We start from the raw sequence: 20,322 nt of genomic DNA on the forward strand, positions 1-20,322 counted from the left end.
ATGTAGCGAATTCAAACAGTCCTGAACAGGTAAAATAAAAAGAAACCAGCAGAACTGAAATACATATCTAATGTTACCAGCTCATTATTCTTTTATTAACCAAAGGCAATCATTAGCTAGGCTTTGCTGACACTAAGTTTGCAGCCAGCAGATCAGCACCAGAAGCCAGCTCTGCCAAGAGGTAAATTCTACTGACCAGAAAACTAGCTGGGGGGAAAATGCAGATGAACACAGTATAACCAGGGGTAAATTAGGTGAACACGGGAGTGAGGATACAGTAGTGACAGACATGTAAAGACACCTACTGAACTATCTTCACCTTCAGTGAAAAAAATTAAATAAATCAACAGGTAGATACAGAAAAGTTTTGTTTTGTTTTAAATGCACAATAACAGCAAAAGGGGAATTTTCTTGCCTGTATAAACAGAAAATAAATTATGAAGAGAGAGACAAAAGTATGGGCACAGGGAAAAAAACATTTTTTTTTTTTCAAAAAATGTCATTTATGACTGCTTCAGAAACAACTCACCCCATCGTATCTTGAATCAGTTTAACTACATTTTGAAAAACTTCCTCAAACTATGCAACAAATTAGTACAACCTTAAAAATAAGAAAAGCAGCACCTCCTTCCTTATCGAAATAATCCAATGTTAGGAAAACTCACCTTTTACTGTGGATATGGTCTGATCTTTCAGAAATTATACCACTACCATGATAAACAACTGCAGAGTTTATCAGCAAAGGTTCGTTTCAATTATTTTATTAACAGCTCTAACCTCAGAGTCCCACCCACTCATGTTTGTTGCCTCCATTTCCTGTCTTTGCAGAAATTTCAAAGAAAAAATAACCACACGCAGCACCGAACTTCTCAGTGCTGTGGCTTTCTGATACTGGTTCTCTTTCCAACACTTAGAAATCTAACAATAAGTTTTGATGTTTAATTAAAATTTAAGATGCATTGTGAAATATGCCTCCAAATTTATTCTCTGCTACTAATTTCTTACAATACTCAAATAACATTCTCATGACGTAGTACAGACGGGAGGGGGGAAGTAAGCCCAAAAACTTCTGAAATGCTTTGATAAACTTTGAAATTCTGAATTTTGCCTTTGTCTGCTCATTCTGGATACTTCTATTGCACCCCACCACAGGGCACTGCTGAGTAAACTATTTTCAGATTTAATGTTATTTTTGGTTTATCTGCAGAAACATTCCTAAAAAAAGTTGGAAGAAATTACATCTGAGTAGGGTTAGAGACCGAAAACTTTACATGCTCACAAAGATCAAGAACAGTCTTAGAAGCTGTGATACCATACCAAATACAAAAAAAACTAGAAGCAGGGATAAAATTATATAACACAACCAAAAAAAGCATAACACTAGTGGTATTGACTCAGCTATAGTACACAAAAGGTTTCAAAGAATTTGTTTTGAGGTCCCACAGCTAAAATGCTAAATCCTCACAAGTTGGCAGAGACAAAATTGTTTGGGGATACAGGAGGAAATCTTTTAAATCATTTCTGTCCCCAAAAGAAATATAACCTGGAGCCACAGCCTTACTTTTTATTTTGACAAGGGAATATATATATATATGTGTGTGTGTGTGTATATATTTTGACAAAGGGAATGAATTTCTGAGCAAAACTGGTGACTACTGCTTCAGACAAAGAAACTGAAATTATACACGAGTCTGCAGATATACCACAAAATGACATGTACAGTTTAGAGCAGAAGAATTTAAATGACCTGAGTAAATGGATGGTTGAAACAATTAGACTGGATTTCTGGAAACAGAGGTTGTAACCTCATGATAAACAGTTCAGAAATACAAATGACTGAAATAACCACACACTATCATATGATATGTATAAACACCCTTCTCTCGGATTCAGTACATACCATCAGAACTGAACAGAATTAGAATATTTTGCAAGAGAAAGCAATGTTCTTTAAGAAATCTCACAATTCACGACTTGAAAGATAATAGAAATGAAAAAGTTCAGTCGCTTATTATGCTCCTGGGAATTCTCACAGATTTTTATGGTTTGTAAATATCCTGCAACAAATGAGGCCGAGAGAATAGCTGTAATGAAGATGAAAAAAAATCTAAACAACCGCAACAACAGTCTTCTAAATGCGGCAGTTAGTGCTGCATGAAATTACGAAGCAGCATCCACAAAAGGTATTCATCAAATTTATTAGGCTACTTCCTTTACAGTAATAGACCCATTTTTTAAATTAATTTTTAAATGTTCTTATGGTTTATAAAATAAATTCATGAATACAACTTCAGCTAATTTCATATTAAAATCCTGAGGACAAAGAGCTAAGCCTGACAATCGTGGGTTAAAGCGACCTGCTTTATTTAAATGGATGTTATTTTATTGTATGTTACATTATTGTAATTTTTTTCCATGCCTTGTGCTCTGTATCTATGTTCTATTTGACATGTGAAAGCTAGGTGAGCATCACTTGTGGCAGTCTCCATTTCCCATCTCAGAATAAATCGATAATTCAACTAAGATCTCAGTGTAACTAAAACTATCGATTTCTTACAATGAAAGGATTTAAAAGTTTCCTTATTAGCTCAATATTAGCTCAAATACAGCAATTTCTATTTAAATGTGAAAAGGAAAACAAAGGGTAAATCTGTACAGCTTCAAAAAAAATCCCATTTTTTTTTCTTTCAAGACAGTCACTGAAAATAAGCAGTTTTCCTGCAGATCATAACTGATCTTGAAGAAATCTTCTGATGTGGTACTAATAAAATCAATAGTAAATATTCAATTTTTTAAGTGGCCACTTAAATCACAAGGAAGTCCTGAGTGCAAAACTAGCATGCTTGTACTTTCATAACAAAAAGCAAATGACACCTATAAGAACTTTCGAAAGATGAACCAACTGAAACAAGCCTGTTGCTTGAAAGGTTAAAAAGCTGTTCAACGACAGGATTACTTTGTCTGAGAAAAACATACTCAGAAAGAGAAAGGAAGGTTCCAGGAACAAAACCCACGCCATACCTGGAAAACCTTAAAAAGCAAAATTTAGCTTTTGTATGAATACAAAAAAGGCTAATATCTGTTCGGTATTTCATCTTGAAATGCAGATGTTTAGTAGACAAGGAATTAAAGATAATGTTTTTAGATTAAGCTCCCTGAAGCAGACGTTGTTCGACAAATGCCATCCATTTCATGTTTTTTTTTTCACCCTTTAAAATACAACAGATCTTTAAAACTGAAAATGCATTAATCGCACACTGTGCTGGAGACGACAAGAGGAGAAGCCGATGATCTATTAAAAGCTTTTCAAAGTGTATTTGTTACAACACACCATTAAATTCAGTCCACTCTGTGACATACGTATGTGTGAATCAGACGTTTATCAGTCATCAACATTACTAAATAACTTGAAAGGTAATTGAAGATGAATGCTGTATTGCTCTAACAGAAACAGAGGAAAACGCAATTACAGAGGACAGAAGAGTCAAGTATTTTATTAACTAAAAAAAAGCAGAAAAGACTTGAGGAAACATCAAAGCAATTCTAGCCATGGGTTTCAATTTTATCCAGAGTATATATTACAGAAGACAAATGACCCCAGCAACGCTTGCTCTGGTTAGACTCAAAGGGAAGAGTGCCATCTACTGAAATAGAGTTTCTAAAATGAAGCATATGCTCCTCAAAACCAAGTACCGGCTCTCCTCCATCTCACTTATTTGTGGGAAATTGCCAAGTTCAGAGTGAAATGTGAAATACATCGCTTTTAGCTGATTCATAACCATCTTTTAAAATAAACATGAGAAAGCTTAACTGACACCGTGTTGTGTCTTTTGAGTAATAAAGTCACCCCAACCAAAAATCTAACCAGATCCCCAAAGTAAATTAGATTTTTTTAAAAAAAGTCTAGAGCACACAGAACAAATTGGTCTTATAAAATTGACCTGTTGAACAACCATGTCACAGTACTTCTGCCCACAAATCCTTCTAATATGGAGCTGGGCATCTCTATTGTGTCCAGCTAAAAACCTAGATTATATTGCAATATTATATTGCAAAGGGAGAAAGGCATGAGGGAGGGGATGGAGGAAGGAAGAGAGAAGGAGGAAGACAGAAAAAAAAGAAAATGGAAATAGATTTAAGAAATACCACGAAAAAAGTGGAAAAAAAAAAATGCTGGGGGCAGAGCAGCAGCAAAAGTATATTCAAGCTAAAGATTCAGTTTTAGTTATCTCATAACTACTTAATCAATTCCAAGAACAACCACAAGAAAATAAATTTTACTGATGTTGTTTCACAATTCCACTGTCATGATGTGGAGAACATTTGAAATAGGGCAGAGATGGTTCCTCAAATACGGGGAGAAGTTCTCTGATGGAGGAGGGCAATTTCTTGCCTCTTTGGGAGGGACTGGGCATGGGGTGAGGTAGAATCTACCAATGCTCTGAAAAACAGTATTTGCAAATACTTGAGAAAGACTACTGAGCTTGTTACTTAAGTCTGTGAGCATAAACTTGAACTCTGGAGCTCCTTAAAGGGTAATTATGTTAAAAGACATTACCTGGCTCAGTAAAAGTTTAGGCAAATAAAAAGCACAGAGGATGCTCCCTGCTCAAAAGGATTCTTTACGTTAATGATCAGAGCCTATTGCCAAATAGATGCAGCAGCAGTTACGTCTTTGAACATTGCATCATAATTTTTGAATGAAGAACTAAATCTATGTCTCGACTGCTTTCTCCTAATCACTAATCCCCTCTGGAACCTGAAACACACAAACAACAGCTTCTGTGATTAGCCAGCTACTCTGTGACAGCTTCAGAAGCAGTGCCCTCAATATAAATTTTCATTCTAAAGTACCTTATTGGGACTCCAGTGGTAAAACTATTCTCATCGAGACAGACATCCACCACAACTTCTTCTAAAGGAAGTATGCATGTACTATGTTTTAGGTTGTTATCAGGGATGAAACATACCCGCTAACTCAATGTTTTAATAGAATAGTTAGAAATCATTCTTCGCAATAAAGACAGCACAAAAAGGGCTAATAGATATAACTACAAACTACTCAGATGGAAGGGCATTCTCATTTTCTGTGAAAATACATAAAACGAGGAAATATTAAAGAATACCCTTACTGATTTTCTTGACACGAGATTCCCTTCCACTTCTGGCTGTCCCAAAGACAACCTCCCACATCAACGTTAACCTCTTTGATAGTTAAGTCATGCCACCAGTAACAGTGGATAAAGGTTACTCTATTTTACGTGTTTAAAACCAGCAAAAAATGACACCATAACATCTTAGAAGGTACAAACAGAAGATTTACTGATCCAGCACTGATCCAATGTTAATTGCTTACCTGGCGAATACTCTGTCTTTGTTTGCTCTTTCTTTACCATACTGTACAGACTGGACCTCTGTTCTCCCACTAGAAAACAAAACAAGAAATATTAAATGCCACTAACTTAGGATAACAATTTCCTGCTTAAAACTGAACCATCTCAACAAAAAATCCTAAATTCTATTTCCAGTCATGCTCAAGCAATTGTACTAGCATCAGTACAGTCCCATTTTAGACAACAGTTGGGTAAGTATGTCTTCTTTCACATTAGAGTGTAGCTGTAACAAAGACTAAATAACATTAGGCATAACAAAGCTTTCTCTTTTCATCCTTCTTCTATCCAAAGCAACAAGCAAGTTCTGCTTGTATCTTTTGGATAACAGTCCAGACTATAACCTTTCCTGTCATAGCCACAATGAAAAGTAATGGCATCTCCTCTGTACTTCTCCTAAACTATTCCCTGAATTGTCAAAAACTTAGTTACTACTTAGTTTAGCAAAATACCATTACGAAATTAGATAAGCACATCAGGATTGTATTCTGCTACACAATTTATCAAATACAAACTAAGAACTTGGAACTTGCTGACTCTTCATTTAAGACCAGATGTTCTGTGTCAAATCCCTCATATTTCATAATTTGTTCTGGAAAACAGTGCAATGTTAGTGTCTATCAGAAGTTAAGCATTGGTGTCTCGAATCCAGCAAAACTCTCCTTGTAACCACTTTCTCCTTTATTACTTCATATCACGGCACAGCCAGAGAATACATATACATGACCTAAAAGGATAGCGAAATTACATTGCTGCTCTTCTCTGTCCATTATAGGGACATTTACATTGATAATGAAATCAAAGAGTAGTTATTTTCATATCCATATTACAGACCCAATACAGCGTTAAATACAATATAATTAGGAAATCAGATGGTAAGCACTTTAGGTTTGAACCTCGTACACCAGTTATAAAAGCCAGAATTAGAAATTGGAGCTAGATGGAAATATCCATCTACCCCAGGCAATGCCCAGTAGCAGCTGTTTTTAGGGAAAGAGTATAAAGAACAAGTCAAACTAAAGATTTTTCTACCCATATATACTCCAACTTCATATATCTTCCCATATATACTCCAGTCCAGACAGGGGACCTTCCAAGTCTGACACTGGTCCGTGTTGTGACTGGGAGCAAGACTTTCCATCTGTTTTCTATGTGCTTTTTGGAATTCATTTAGATTTCTAGGCTCCACAACATCCTTTGGAGAGAATTTCACAATCCGCCTAATGAATGTGTAAAGGATGGAGAAATGGGCCAGCAGGAACCTCACGAAATTCAATAAAGAGAAATGCAAAGACCTGCACCTGGCGAGGAACAACCCCTGCAACAGACCGTGGGCCAACTGCCTGGAAAGCAGGTTTACTCAACACTGGTGAGACCACATCTGGAGAGATGTGTCCAGTTCTGGGCTCCCCAGGACAAGAGACACAGACATACTGGAGTCAGTCAAGCAAAGGGGCCACAAAGGCAATTAAAGGTCTGGGGCATCTGATGAGTGGGGAGGCTGAGAGAGCTGGGACTGTTCTGCCTCAAGAAGAGAAGGCTCAGAGGAATTAAATCAGCTTGTATACATAAATGCGTATTGGGGGAGTAACGAAGACAGCCATACTCTTCTCAGGAGAGCCCAGCGACAGGACAAGAGGTAGTGGGAACAACTGAAACATGGGAAATTCTACTTAAACAGAATTACAAAACAAAATACAACAGCAGTAACAAAAACACAAACGTTTTCTACTGTAGCTTTTTTTCCTTTCCAAGAACTCTAACACTGTATTTGCACTGCCTCCTACTAATAATTGATTCAACGTTTTCAGAGAACTACACACAGAGCTCCAAGACAGGAATAGCTTATTTATAATTGATGTTCCTCCTCTCTCTCCCTATATACATTATTTTGCATTTTTGGACATTCAACTTTAGCTGCCGTTTTATTGCCTACTCATCCTTCACTGTGACATACCAAAGAATCTTTCTCCCGTCATCTCAGCTTTTTACTACAAAACTGTGTATGACTGGAACTTCCCCTCGTTATGAAGATTGGACCTAGTTGTTGTCTCCCGTCTCGTTAAATCAGTTGCTAATATACAAGAAAGCTCCATGTAGTTCTGTTTGGCAGCTTAACTTCTTTAACTAGGGTTTGGTGAGGAATACTGTGAGTGCCACTTTGACAATCTCAAGGACAGTGTACACAAGTCAGATTTTCTCATCAGTAGTCTTCTTGATCCCTCCTGGAAGTTTGCTGTTTGTTTTTGTTGTTGTTGTTTTTTTTAAACTTGCTTTAAAATTTGCTGCATTAGAACCTTTTAGTCCAATAACAAATTACATAACTCATTTAATAGTTCAACAATTTCATATCCCTGATTTCTTTCAGAAGTGGAGATAACTCTGTCTAGCCCTGGCAGTTCAGAATTTTATTAGTTCATTTTAATTACAGAAATGCTGGCTAGGAGGCTCTAGTCTAACCTCCTAACACTAAATCTTGTCTGGCCATGGTTTTTGTCTAGCCAAGTTTTGAAAGTGTCCAAAAACAGAGATTCCACAACCTCACTGGGTAACTTGTTCCAGTAATGAACTACTTGACCAGCAAAAAAAAAAAAATAAAAATAAAAAAAAAACAAAACACGTGTCCAATTTGAATCTTCAAGGCAAACATGTGACGTCCTTGTTGTATCACCAGCACAGGTTTGGTTCCATCATTTCTGAAAATAGCCCTAGGCTTATTACTAAAGCCTCCCTTAGCTTCCTCTTTAACACATTAAACAAGCCCAGTGCCCTTAACCTCTCCTTGTGTGCAATGTTACTACTATTATGCTGTCTCTAAACAAGCTCTCAAACTACGTGCAGAAATTCTAGCCTTTTGGCTGCTTCATTAACTTTAATGACCTTCCTCATTTTTATACAGTTTCCCTTTTCATCTTACATTAACATAAGTTGAATGTCATCATCAAAGAGCTATTCTGCTACAGCAACCATGATGATTCAAATTCAGAATCTTTACAGAAATGAAAAAGCTCCCCCAGATTCATGACAGTAACACTGAAACAAGTCTCAAATACAGTTCAGGATCGCAGAATGATGTTTCTCAAATGGGTGCTGTGAACGCTGGTCAAAGAAACAGATGGTGTAAAATTTAGCCTCTCAATTACTTTCCTTTTTATACATTTATGCAATTCACAAGCGTAACAGAAATAGCCCATTATTGTGCTTCCTAGCTTTTCATCATCTCCCTTTGTACGTCACAGACACTGTTGCCATTCTAGACAGCTGATTAGCAGTAGCTCCATTATTCCCTAGTTTAGGCACAATTTAAACCATAGGCATTCTGCCTCACTTGCAGAGACAGTTAACCCAGTTACTTTACTTAACTCAGCTTGTTTTTTTTCTTTTAAAACATAAAACACTTCGAAAAAACATACCATTCACTGTCGTTACAGTACAAATTATATTTGGGAATTATAGTTATGCCTCTGTCATTCTTTGCACCTCCATGCTTTTTGCCTATTATATCAATTTCATCCTTAAAAATTATGGATTTCATTCCACCCTTACTTTCTAAACTTCTGCTTTTGGTGCAGAGCATACATGTCTTTTGTCTTCATCTAGTTGCTTATTTGTATGCATCTTGCTTAAGTGGGCTTTACTTGTACAAGCTTCACTTCATTGATTTTTATTTGATCTTTATTTAGATCTGTTTTGTTGCTGTTGCTGCATGCAGGATCTGAGATCCATCAGCTTTCAAAAACTCCAGGCCAAACACTTTGAAGTTCTGAAACAACGTTTTTTTAGAAAGAAAAAAAAAGATAAACATAACCCAGCAGGTAGGCAGGCAAAGAAATGCAGCCTGTGAGACTGCTACAAAGTATTAGCTTGATAACAACTGCTAATATAATAATTGTATTTCCAAATTATTTCAGAAAATTACTGACTCATGCCAAGAAGTGAAGGGAACAGTTGCAGGATTCAAAAGCCATTTGAATTATGACACTGTTTAACATAAATTCTAGGTAATTCCCTATGCTTATTTATGAGTTACCCATTCTTTTATGTTTTCCCACATATTTCAAACCAGCACTTACCAGTACCGGAACTTTGAACCCAAAGTGAAATAATGTGCAAAAAAGTTCTTCTGAGGGGGGAGCGGTCTGTCCAAACGGAAGAACGTGTGATGTTCAACACAAGCTTTCCACAAATTCTTACACGCTCGGTAGTTCACCATATTGAATCCCAGTAATGTTTCTCTAGATTCATGCTGAAAGTGAAAAAAATGGATTTCAGATAATTATTCACAGTTACATTTGAAATAAACACAATTGGAATTTTTTAAAAAATTATTTTTGGAGAGGTTCTCTAATTTTACATTAACTTCATGTATTATAAGCCCTTTAAAAAAAAGGGGGTGGGGGTGGGGAGGGCTCTTAAGAGTTTTCTTTAAAGGCATTTTAAAGTCTGTAGCCATTTTATTTTTATTTTTTTAAATGAGCCTGTCCAAAGGCTAACATTCTGTTTAGTGTTGAAACAAGTCTAGATGGGATGAAACGGTCTCAAAAGGCAGGAAACTGCATCAACAAATTCCTGTGACCAGAGAACTCAAACGCAACATTTCAAGATTTCTACAGTTGAGATTAGGAATCTAATTCTCAAGAACAGTTAATATGCCTACTTCTAAATTGGGTTCCTACTAAAGGAAAGACGAGCAAAGTTGCAAAGCAAGCTCAGCTATTCTGCCTGGTGAGGGAGTTTGATTACAAACATCGTAGGCCAGAAAACATCAGCACTCTGCTTTCTCTTCACATTACTAAATCCTCTGCAATATTTAGCATACCTTTGTTGCTTTTACTTCGCAGTAAACTCCTTTACCAACTTTAATTTTTGCTGGACTGCTCATTTTCAGATTTGCTGAGATACTGGGGCACAGACCTGGCACTGTTCAACCAGTGTTGTACCTGGGAAGTCAGTAGGACTAATGGCTAAGAAAGACACCACGCTTTCTGTCACACGATGAATTTAGAATAAAGAATAAACTGGATTTTAAAAGTAAACAGCAAATTCTAAGTATCTACTGATAAAATTCAATAAATTATAGGCAAGAAACTAAAAACTGATCATGTACTTCAGTTTACAAGAATTACCTACAGTTCTTAATTTCCACATATCACCATCCCCTTTTCTAGGCATGCTAACAGAAGTATTTAAAAATTAAAAGTCATGAACAAAATAACAGAAATTAAGTCCATGATCTGTACAGTTAAAAAAGGCTTTCCCAAAAATCAAAATATATACTAACATTATAAGCAAAATACATTTCTATCCTGCAAGACAGCACCTTTATGAAATTATGGCTTGCCTCATCTAGATCCAAAGGATGAACCAGCTAAGATTTTAGATCCCAACAGGAAGTTCTCATGACGTACCAAATTCTAGTGCTCTGTCAGCTTTTTACATTCTTGGAAAAGAGAATTTGACAAGTTATGTGAACTGATGACCGTGCATTTTTCATGTCACTCTTAAAGCACTATAATTATGGGTTGGGGAAAAAAATCCTGCTGTTCACCCTAGTTTATATTCCAGAGAATGAGCTGATCTGGTTCTCGTGTCACCATCTGATCACCACATCAGACATGAAGCATGAAGGAGGAGCTGGTAAGCATGATGAGAAGTAGCTGCAGCTAGATCAGCTTAATTGTAATGCGAAACAGCACTTTCACAGGAACTTGGCGTGTTAGAGCTTTAAAGGTACCTTAACAATAGTTCTATTCATAGCTTCTAAAGCTTTCTTTGCAGCGCAGAGAAAGGATTCTCAGACCCTGCCCTTCATTTCAGCTACAGCCAGGAATCAATCTTTAGGGTAAAGAAGAGTATAAGATATGGGTCCCTAAGCGCACCAGTGCTGCTCCTATTTGCCCTTGCAGGTTCTGTGTAAGTTGAGCACTTGAAACTTATCTTTGCTGATGCTGTTAGGGTGCAGGCCCCAGTTCTGCTGCTGACTGGTAGCAGGGCTTAGAGCAGATTGCCCTGGTTTTCCCTGAAGAACAATAGGCCTGGATCAATTTGGGCTCAGAACAAGGTCCCAGGACAACATTTGTTAATGTTGGTATTTCAGCCAAAAGCATTAAAATAACACAAGGGTTATAATGCAGTCTCTAAGAATGTTTTTATAGCGCGAGGCTCGGGGAAGATGCCGAATGCTCTGTGAGATGTCAGAGATATTTCAGGGTTGTAGGTCTGTTGAGACAGTGTTAGAAGACTACCTCAGGGAGTCACAGTTGGATTCTCATCTGCAATGACTACCTCGCTAATTGTGCCCATGGCCCCTATTAGAGAGAGGAAACCAGTTAGCTTGCTCGGGGGGGGGGAACAGTGAAGCAGTTGGGATGCAATACAGGTGATCAGAGGCTCAGGGCCTGCGGGTGAAACCGTAGGGGAGGCAAATACCATGTAAATTAATTTAAATCATAACCTTTAAAATGCTCAGCTTACCTATACTATCTGAGAAGAAACACTGGAAAGAAAAGCGCAAAGCGAAGTCTAAACCATATTTGTGAAGCCTTTTATTAGAAGACAAAAAAAATAAATAAAGCAGCATGGATGTTGCGTTCCCTCTTGCATACAGCAACTTAGTCCTTGAACATTTGTCTTGGGTAGCAACATTAATTCAAACCCACCTTTGCTTGATTTGAGGCAGGGACTTAAAAGCAGATCTCTTACTGCTCAGGAGAGAATGTGAGTTAGAAAAAAATAAATTCTCCAGTGGGTCTCCTTCACTTTTCCTAAACAAAGAAATACCCCAGGACAAAGCAATAACTCCCCACCCCCATCTCCAAGAGAACAAAGACTAGCACTTTATAAGCAGATGCCCCAGAGAGCTGAGATATTCCTTCTTCCACAAACAGTGGACAAAAGTCCTGTGAAAGCTTAAAATGTAACACAGATTGTGCCAGTAGTATCAGCTATTCATTCAACCCAATGGCAAAAACATAGATAGGATTAGGAAACAATCGGCTCGGCATTTAATGAAAGCCGGTGTTACTTCAGTTCAAATATGTCTTTTGGCAGATAAACCCATATATCGCTTTGTGAATCTAGCCCAAGTTCTTTCTAAAAGTCAGGGGGGCACAAATTTCATAAACATGATGTATAATAAGGAAATTTTTGCTCACACGCTGAAGCCAGGTCTCTGTCAGGGACAAAAACCATGATGCTGTTTTGTTACAGACTCAAGTAATTTATCAGTGGATATCTGGGCTCTAAAAGAACAAAGGAACATGCTGAACAGCTTATTTGGCTGTCAAAAATAAAGACCACTGAAGTATGCTGGACAGCATCAGAAATTCAATGGTGACTGTTGACATTACTGCAGCTAAGCGTGCAACCAGCTAACACCGAGGAAACCTCAGGAAACATCTAAAGAAATGAATATATACTCAATAATTCTTGAACAGCTTCAAAGCATGCAAGAGAAGCAGCGGAACAGGCTGAATAAGCAAAAATATAGTGATGCAAAGTCCAGGGTAGTAAACAGCAATTGAAGTTACGGCTCAGAGGGCTTCCACTGTTGGATGAAGAAATTGTATGTGTAACGCTTCCCCCCCCCCATCCTGCCCCAATCCTAAACAAAACAGAAAAGAAAATCTACTCCAGTGTGTATGTGCTCCAGTTATATACTTGACAGACTACACAACCAACTTTCATTCAAGAATGTATTATACTACCATTGGAAAATCACTGACATTAAACTGCTTCATCTAACTTCCTGTAAATGATTTATTTAGAACACAGATATAATCTACTAAAAAGTAGTCAAATAATTCTTTACTTATGTTGATGCCTGTAAGCAATGCCAAGTCAGGGAATAAACATAATAAGTGATTAAAAGATAAGGCCCTTGCACTTTCAAGGACAATTGCAATTAAAAGCTCTGAGCACTCATTAACAGTATCTGAAAAATACCTATCTTGGACTACTCAAAAACCATACAGTCTAGGAAAAAACACTGGAAAATCTTTCTCCCAAGTTCACCATTTTAATATCCTATAGTATCTCAGCCTTTCATTAGAATAAATATGGTTATTTAGCTGTATAATCTTATATATTTACACACAACTTTGAAACATACCATCAACATGACACAAATGTGTTTTCACTGCCATACTGTAAATCTGTGCTTTTAAATAAACGCTCAAAGTACTAGACCAGATATATTTTACATATGAAATGTGTAATTGGACTTATTTCACCTTGTTTCTGCTACAAAAAAGGAGCCATTTAGGCTCCCTTTATTGTTAAAAAAAGATGGGAAAGGGAAGGCAAGCATACACCACCAGAGAACAACTTAACCCATCCTAAAAGATGCTTCCAATTCATGCAACAAGTTTCACCCTTTGCCTGTGCCTTGGTTACTACAGAGGAAGTTTAATGATTAGTTTTGGTTCGCTAAATATCATGAAAGTATGTTCCTTCTAACCTAACTGAAGCTGAATGTAGGTGAGATGAATCTCATCCTAAGAGTCTACTCAGGGAAACTAACTTTGGAAATAACAATTTTAATATTAGATGTGATTAAAAAGTTTAAGTATGCCTTCTTTGGAAGCCAAATTTGAGCTTTGATCTTAAGATATTCATGACTTGGAATGAATGAAAATGAAGTTCTTGCCATCAATTTTCATCTGATACATAAAGAAAAACAGTATGAGGCTTTTTAATTTGTTGCCTTAGATAAGATATCTCAAGAAGAGAAATGACATTAGTTGCATATACCAACCCCATTCTGGTGCAAGTAGCAATATGCAGGGTATTAAAAAGCAACAGAAAATACAAGATATGAAAGTTATCTTTATATTGCTTCCAATTATATACAGAATTTTTTAAATATTAAAGTTATATATCAAAACATAATTTGATCATTGGGCTGTCAGAAATCAGTTTGCCTTTGGGAACTTGCCTGTAGCTCCTCCCTGGTATTAAAAAAATCCTGTGTCACCATGATAAAATACTCCCCTCCCCCTTTCTACATCATTACCATTTTTCTGCCTATATCAAGAGATACTTCCACTTATTTCATGTAATAGCCAAAGTTCATTTCTTTCCACACAATTTCTCCAAAACGCTTGTTTAATTCCCTCTAACTCGTGTTCCCATACTTCTGGGCTGATAGCTACTCCTGCTGCTCCAAGCACAAGTGTCAAACTTCTCCTGGCAGCTAATGTACGGCGTGTCTGTATTTAGGCAGTTCCATCTGTGAAGAACTTCAAACTCCCGGGACTCCTTTTAAAGGATCTCCTTTTACACAGTTCAACTCCTGGTTTCAATGCTCTTGCTGGTCACAAGCCATTGGCCTATTCTGATATAACAGCTGTTTCCTCCTTCCCTTTTTGTTGTTTAACCATATTGCCTCTGAATCTGGAATAGTCCTATAATACTGAGGGATGCATTTCTGCCTAGAATCTCTTTTTTTATCCAGTTAGTAACTCTGCACTTTAGGTCTTTAAATCTTTTCAGCTGTAAGTAAGAACTGTACAAAACCTTTTAACTAATCTGATGAGTTAATCACATAGCCATATTTTTAATTAATTCTTCCCCCAGTGATATGTCTGTAAGGGTTTAGATTCTTATCTCTTAGAGGCATGCACCAATCCATTTCTTGCCAAATTAAATGCTCAATGGTCCTGTGGTGCTTCATCTGGTAGCAAACAAACACCACAAGTAGAAAAACATACATATTTTTCATATAAAGCTTCAATTTTCTTCTAACAAATAGAGAATTATGCATAAAACAATTACCATATGTAATTTTGAACTGCAAAGACATTCTTTCTCTTCTGTTTAAATATAATTAATAAAGCCAAGTTGTATTACTAAATCAGAATAATACAAATCAGCATGTTTTAATCAAACACTTACAAGCAGATATACAAGTGAAGCAGCATTAAGCACTGCCTTTAATTCTAACTCGCTTTCTTCTAGAATGTAAATATAGTATTGATTTACTTTCAACCTTTGCATTATATAAACAATCGTTATTCCCTGCGTACAAATGTAAAACTAAAAGTGTTTAGGCAAATCAAATGAAAGAAGTCTTATAAAACATTGTAATGGCCCATCTGACAACTAAAATAACCGGGAATTTGATGAAATTGGACTTCTAATTGTAGTTAAAGGCACGAACCAACATAATATTAGATGCAGACATGAAGTACTGAGAAATTTCATTGCTCATTTTTGAGACCAAATTTAAAACAGTACTCACCAATTCCTTCCTAAGTTGAATAAAAAACTGCTTGCACTTAAAAGAAATTTTTACAATCTTCAACCTAAAAATAAAATAAAATCAGAATATTTAAACACTTAGTGTACTGCATCATGGTTAAAGGCTTAAACATACCTACTGAAAATATACTTTGTAGAGGACAGATTTCATTTCATTTCCATGAAATTTCCATAGACAGAAAATAAGATACTAAAGATTATATAAAATAACTTGTATTATCTGAAACTAGTAAGCCATATATCTAAATTACCTATCAAATTCACTTATTTCTATCCTAAATGCAAGGCAGTTGCTCAATTTTGTATTTTTCCAGCTCTTAAACCCAAAGAGCTATTCTATCCTCAAGTCATCCCAACCTGAAATCCTCTTTTTTGAGACCTCTTTCGTTATACTTTAGAATAAAATAAAAAAAAAAAAAAAATCACACACAACCTATCAACTCCATCTGATTCCTGAAAGACATTATTTCTCTATGTTCTTACTCGTCTCAAGATATAACCAGAAGTTGTTAAATAGTCAAATATCTGAGACAAGATATAAGCATGAAGATAAGGAAAAAAGGTAAACAAAAAGGGAAATAAAAAAATCAAAAAGCCCACCACACTGTAAGCAGGAAAAGCCATTTAAAATATTGCATCACAGGAAAAATCAGCCTACAGATATTTTCATCTTGCAGGTTGTCTATAAACATGTGAGATGCTGACAGTAATTCCAGACAATTTTGGATGGCCAGTTTAATGCTAATTATGCTAAATGGGAAAAGACAAGTCATATTTCCACCATAATCTAATTATATACTTAAAAAAAACAATACTTGGATTGTGCATATCCTGTGTTTAATTTACAGGAATATTATTTTGGTCAAGAATAAAAGCAATGTTACAATTGTAACAAGAAAAAGTAGCAACTTCTGTGAATTTGAAAAGGAACAGTCAATGTGATACTGCAAACTGTAAGATGCTCAATTCAAATGTTGTCTCACTCAAACCTGATTTCACTGACAATTTTAATGGAACTCAGAGCAAAAGAGAATCTGTCTAAAAGATTTTGGTAAATAGTATAGCAAACTCTTCAGGGGTTACAGTTAATCTGTTACACTGCGCATTTATACAGAGCACTGTTACTAATCTGAACTGATGGTCCCTCTACTTCAAGTTATTATATTAGCTTAGTAAAACTACCAAAGGAAAAAAAAAATTGTGACAGTGAATATGGTGCTACAATTAGATGTTAGATGAACTTATTCATTAAGAATATAGAGGAAACCTCAGAAACTGCTGGAATTACTACTTGCATATTGAATAAAAAAACTCTAGACTGGGAAGGATGAGGAGCAAAATATTAACAGACACCTAAGATGGAGACAATTTTATATATATATTATATATATATATATAATATATATATATATGTATATATATATGTGTTTATATATATATAAAACATAAATTTTCTTAATATAGACATATGGAGACATTTTTCTCCAGCATGTTATTGACAACAGGAACCAAATGTGGATGTCCTAATTTGTAGAGAGAAACTCTCTTAACAATAATATAAAGGAGGTATATGGTTATTAGCATTTAAATTATGCTTACATCTTTTTTTTCTTTCCTAGTTCTGCTATTAGGAAAAAAAAGTTATAACTTTGTCCTGTGTTTTTGTTGTTGTCTTTTTGTTTGTTTTTTTGGGGGGTGGTTGTTGCTGGTTTTTAATTCTTAATAAAACATTGCTATTGAAATTTGTCACGATCTATAAAGGAGGCTACAACTTATCTATTGAAATCAAACAATTTCATTGGCAATGCAGCAGTTTTCTTAGCAACTATGACAAACAAGGTCCTAAATTTGGTACAGGTCCTAAATTTGCTGGATGGGATAGCCACTAGTCATAGCAGTCCAACTGTGGAAATACATAAAGAAGTTAACTACTACCTAAATAGTCTAATATAACCAAAAGCATGTTACGATCAATTTTCTAAAATGTTGGGGTACAGTACAATTTAAAGAACATTTTAATACACATCTTTTTCAAAAACTGAACTGTGCATGCTTTACAGCATATCAGATTTGCTTAGCATGCTAACAGACTGAAAAGAAATGCAAATTATTCCATTTGTAAAAACATTCTACCACCATTTACTCTTTTTTCCTCTTCTGCTAAGAAAATGACTTCCTTTGATCACTCACAGAAAATTAAAAGGTGAAAGCTACACTTTTTTTTTTTTTTTAAACCCTACTCCATAATTCAGAGTGAGCTCAGCTGGCTGTTAAGCTTGAAACCACTAGGAAGAGACTCAAAACTGTAACATTCACCATTAAGGTCTAACTCAATCCCTAAGGGTCACCTAATTCAGAGCTCTAGCAGGCAAAATCCCTTGGAGGTTGTCTTGCAGCACATGGGAACTGAGGAAGGGGGCCGCCCTTCAAGGACAATCTCAATCCAGAACAACCCCGTGTGCTACAGTACAGGCAAGCATGGGAGGAGGCCAGCTTGGCTGGATGCGGAACTTCTGACTGAGCTCAAACACAAAAGCGAAGTATACAGAAGGTGGCAGCAGGATCGGAGACTACCAAGGAGGAACACAAGTATTCCCTGGGCATTCAGGGATATAACAAGGAAGGCCAAAGCTCAGCTGGAGTTTAAAGTGGCAATGTTGTAAAAGGGAAAGCTTTCCAGGGAAGCATTAACAGTGAGAGAGAGACAAAGGGAAGTGCATCTCCCCTGCAGAGCAGGTGATCTAGTAACAAACGACAGGCTAAGGCAGATACTTAACGCCTTCCTCCTTTGTCTTCAAGGAGAAGATCTGCTCCCTGGATTCTCAGCTCTCTGTGCCTGGTAGCATGGTTTGGGAAAAAGAGGAACTACCCACAATACAAGAAAATCAAGTTAGGATAGACTAGATAAAAGGCAGTCTCCTTGATTTTGTCTTACGCTTGCCTAGTCTCCCTCCTCTCTTCTCCCCACAATCCCTGCTTAGAAAGAATGTATTATGTAATTTAGACATAGTATTAAATTGAGTGGACCTCTGGAAAGGTACGAGGTGTATTACTGAGCCATACTGTAAGAACTGACATTACAGACCTTTACTCATAGCAAAAGAAAGCCTATGGTAGGATGAAACTGTGTATGTGCACACGAGTGGGGGGCAGGGTGTATATTTTTCCCCCAATTTATTTATTTTTCTTTTGTAAAGACCAATTATGTTGGTACTACAGCCTTCCCAGGAAGAAATTAATAACCCTGATGTCAGCTGATACGGTTGAATACAAAGAAGAACTGTTTAGGTAATTACACACACACAAACCACACTGAGAATTTAGATCAGCATCCCCGGCATGCAAACGATATGAAACAGTTCACAGAAACCTCTAACTTCCAGTAGGGACTTGCAGCTTAATTATGACTTACATTGTACATACTCAGTAATTTACTGGTGTGTTGTATTGAACCTATTTCCACTATTACTGTTTCCCTCCCCCAAAAACAGCAGTAAAAGCAGCCTGGATTAAAAACATCCTGATTACTACAGCACTGCATTTATAAAGCAGCCTTAACCCAGAAATACCCCTAACACTTCAAAACTCTTGGAAATGAAGGGTTTCTTTCTTAGAACAAGTTGCTATTATAAAGGCAGGTCTGACTATCACAGTAGTCCCAGACTTAACATTGCAAGATCCAGTTTTCATTTACCAGACTAACCATGGAGACTGAAAATTTAAATGCTCCGTGTTTGCCTCAGGCTTACTTTTCTTTAAATGCTTAGAGGCAACATGTTTACTGTGTTCAATTATACCTGTCTGTGGAGAATGCCTTTGTCCATAGCTCCTTGTGTTCATCTGCTAAAATTTGATCATTCACACTTTCTCAATATGGTAAATCCCAAATTAAATAACATCCTACAACAAAACTTGAGTGTAAAGCTTAGCACTGAAAACCAGAATGTCTCAGAAGTTCAGTGGGTTGAAGAAAAGACATCATTAATATTTTGAATGTCTGCAAGAAAGCTTACTAAGTGAAAATAGGTCACTGACTACAGGTAATGGATCTTACCATACACTAAGAGGAAACAACAATCAAGAATTTCAGGTGCTCATATCAGCTGGAATTCAGAGAAAACCTTTTCCAGTTTCAGTTGGGGTTATCAATTTAATCTGTTTATATGAAGATGAACTTTAGAAAATTTCAATGCTATATTGCCCAAGAACACAGATCATCAGCAAATGAAAACATGAAATGCTTTCTAAAACGAAAAGCTTTTGTACCTGGTAAACTCATGTCTATTACAATGATTTTATATGGCTGACAGCCCACTCAGATCTTGATTAGAGTATGTACAGGGAAGTATGTACTAAGAAAGACTGTAAGAGCAAATTCAATGCAGGCAAAGGAAGCTAAGGGAAAGTTACTTCTTAGGGATGCAAAAAAAGGCTTTGGGGAAGGTGAGAAACTTGGGTAGAGCACTAGTTTGATGTAACATAATAGAATTTCTATTTGATCTTTCCCCTTCTGACATGGGTAAGTAAAAACAGGATCCCAATTTAAGAAACTGACGATCTCATCATGTTAACATGTTTACTGAGGGTAACTCCATGATTACATAACAGAAGAGAACAGCTTTACAATCTATTTTACTTAAGAGAAGTGACAGCCTTTTCTTCAATAAATGCA

General features: G+C 36.4%; 1 protein-coding gene across 8 annotated transcripts in view; it reads right to left on the minus strand.

Annotated features, from left to right (window-relative positions):
• Positions 1-20,322, minus strand: part of PTPN4 (protein tyrosine phosphatase non-receptor type 4) — a 113,768-nt gene that overhangs the window by 31,713 nt on the left and 61,733 nt on the right. For all 8 annotated transcript variants that reach the window (XR_007158920.2, XM_066999627.1, XM_066999626.1 and 5 more), the window contains 3 exons: positions 15,631-15,694; positions 9,464-9,636; positions 5,357-5,425 (listed from right to left, as the gene is read on the minus strand). Coding sequence is in view for 7 of the 8 variants with exons in the window: in XM_066999627.1 (XP_066855728.1) it covers positions 5,357-5,425; positions 9,464-9,636; positions 15,631-15,694 (306 nt within the window). In the remaining variant the exon portion in view is untranslated. The remainder of the gene's footprint in view (positions 1-5,356; positions 5,426-9,463; positions 9,637-15,630; positions 15,695-20,322) is intronic.

This window comes from Anser cygnoides, chromosome 6 (genome assembly GCF_040182565.1).
Source record: "Anser cygnoides isolate HZ-2024a breed goose chromosome 6, Taihu_goose_T2T_genome, whole genome shotgun sequence".
In the NCBI taxonomy this organism is placed as follows: domain Eukaryota; kingdom Metazoa; phylum Chordata; class Aves; order Anseriformes; family Anatidae; genus Anser; species Anser cygnoides.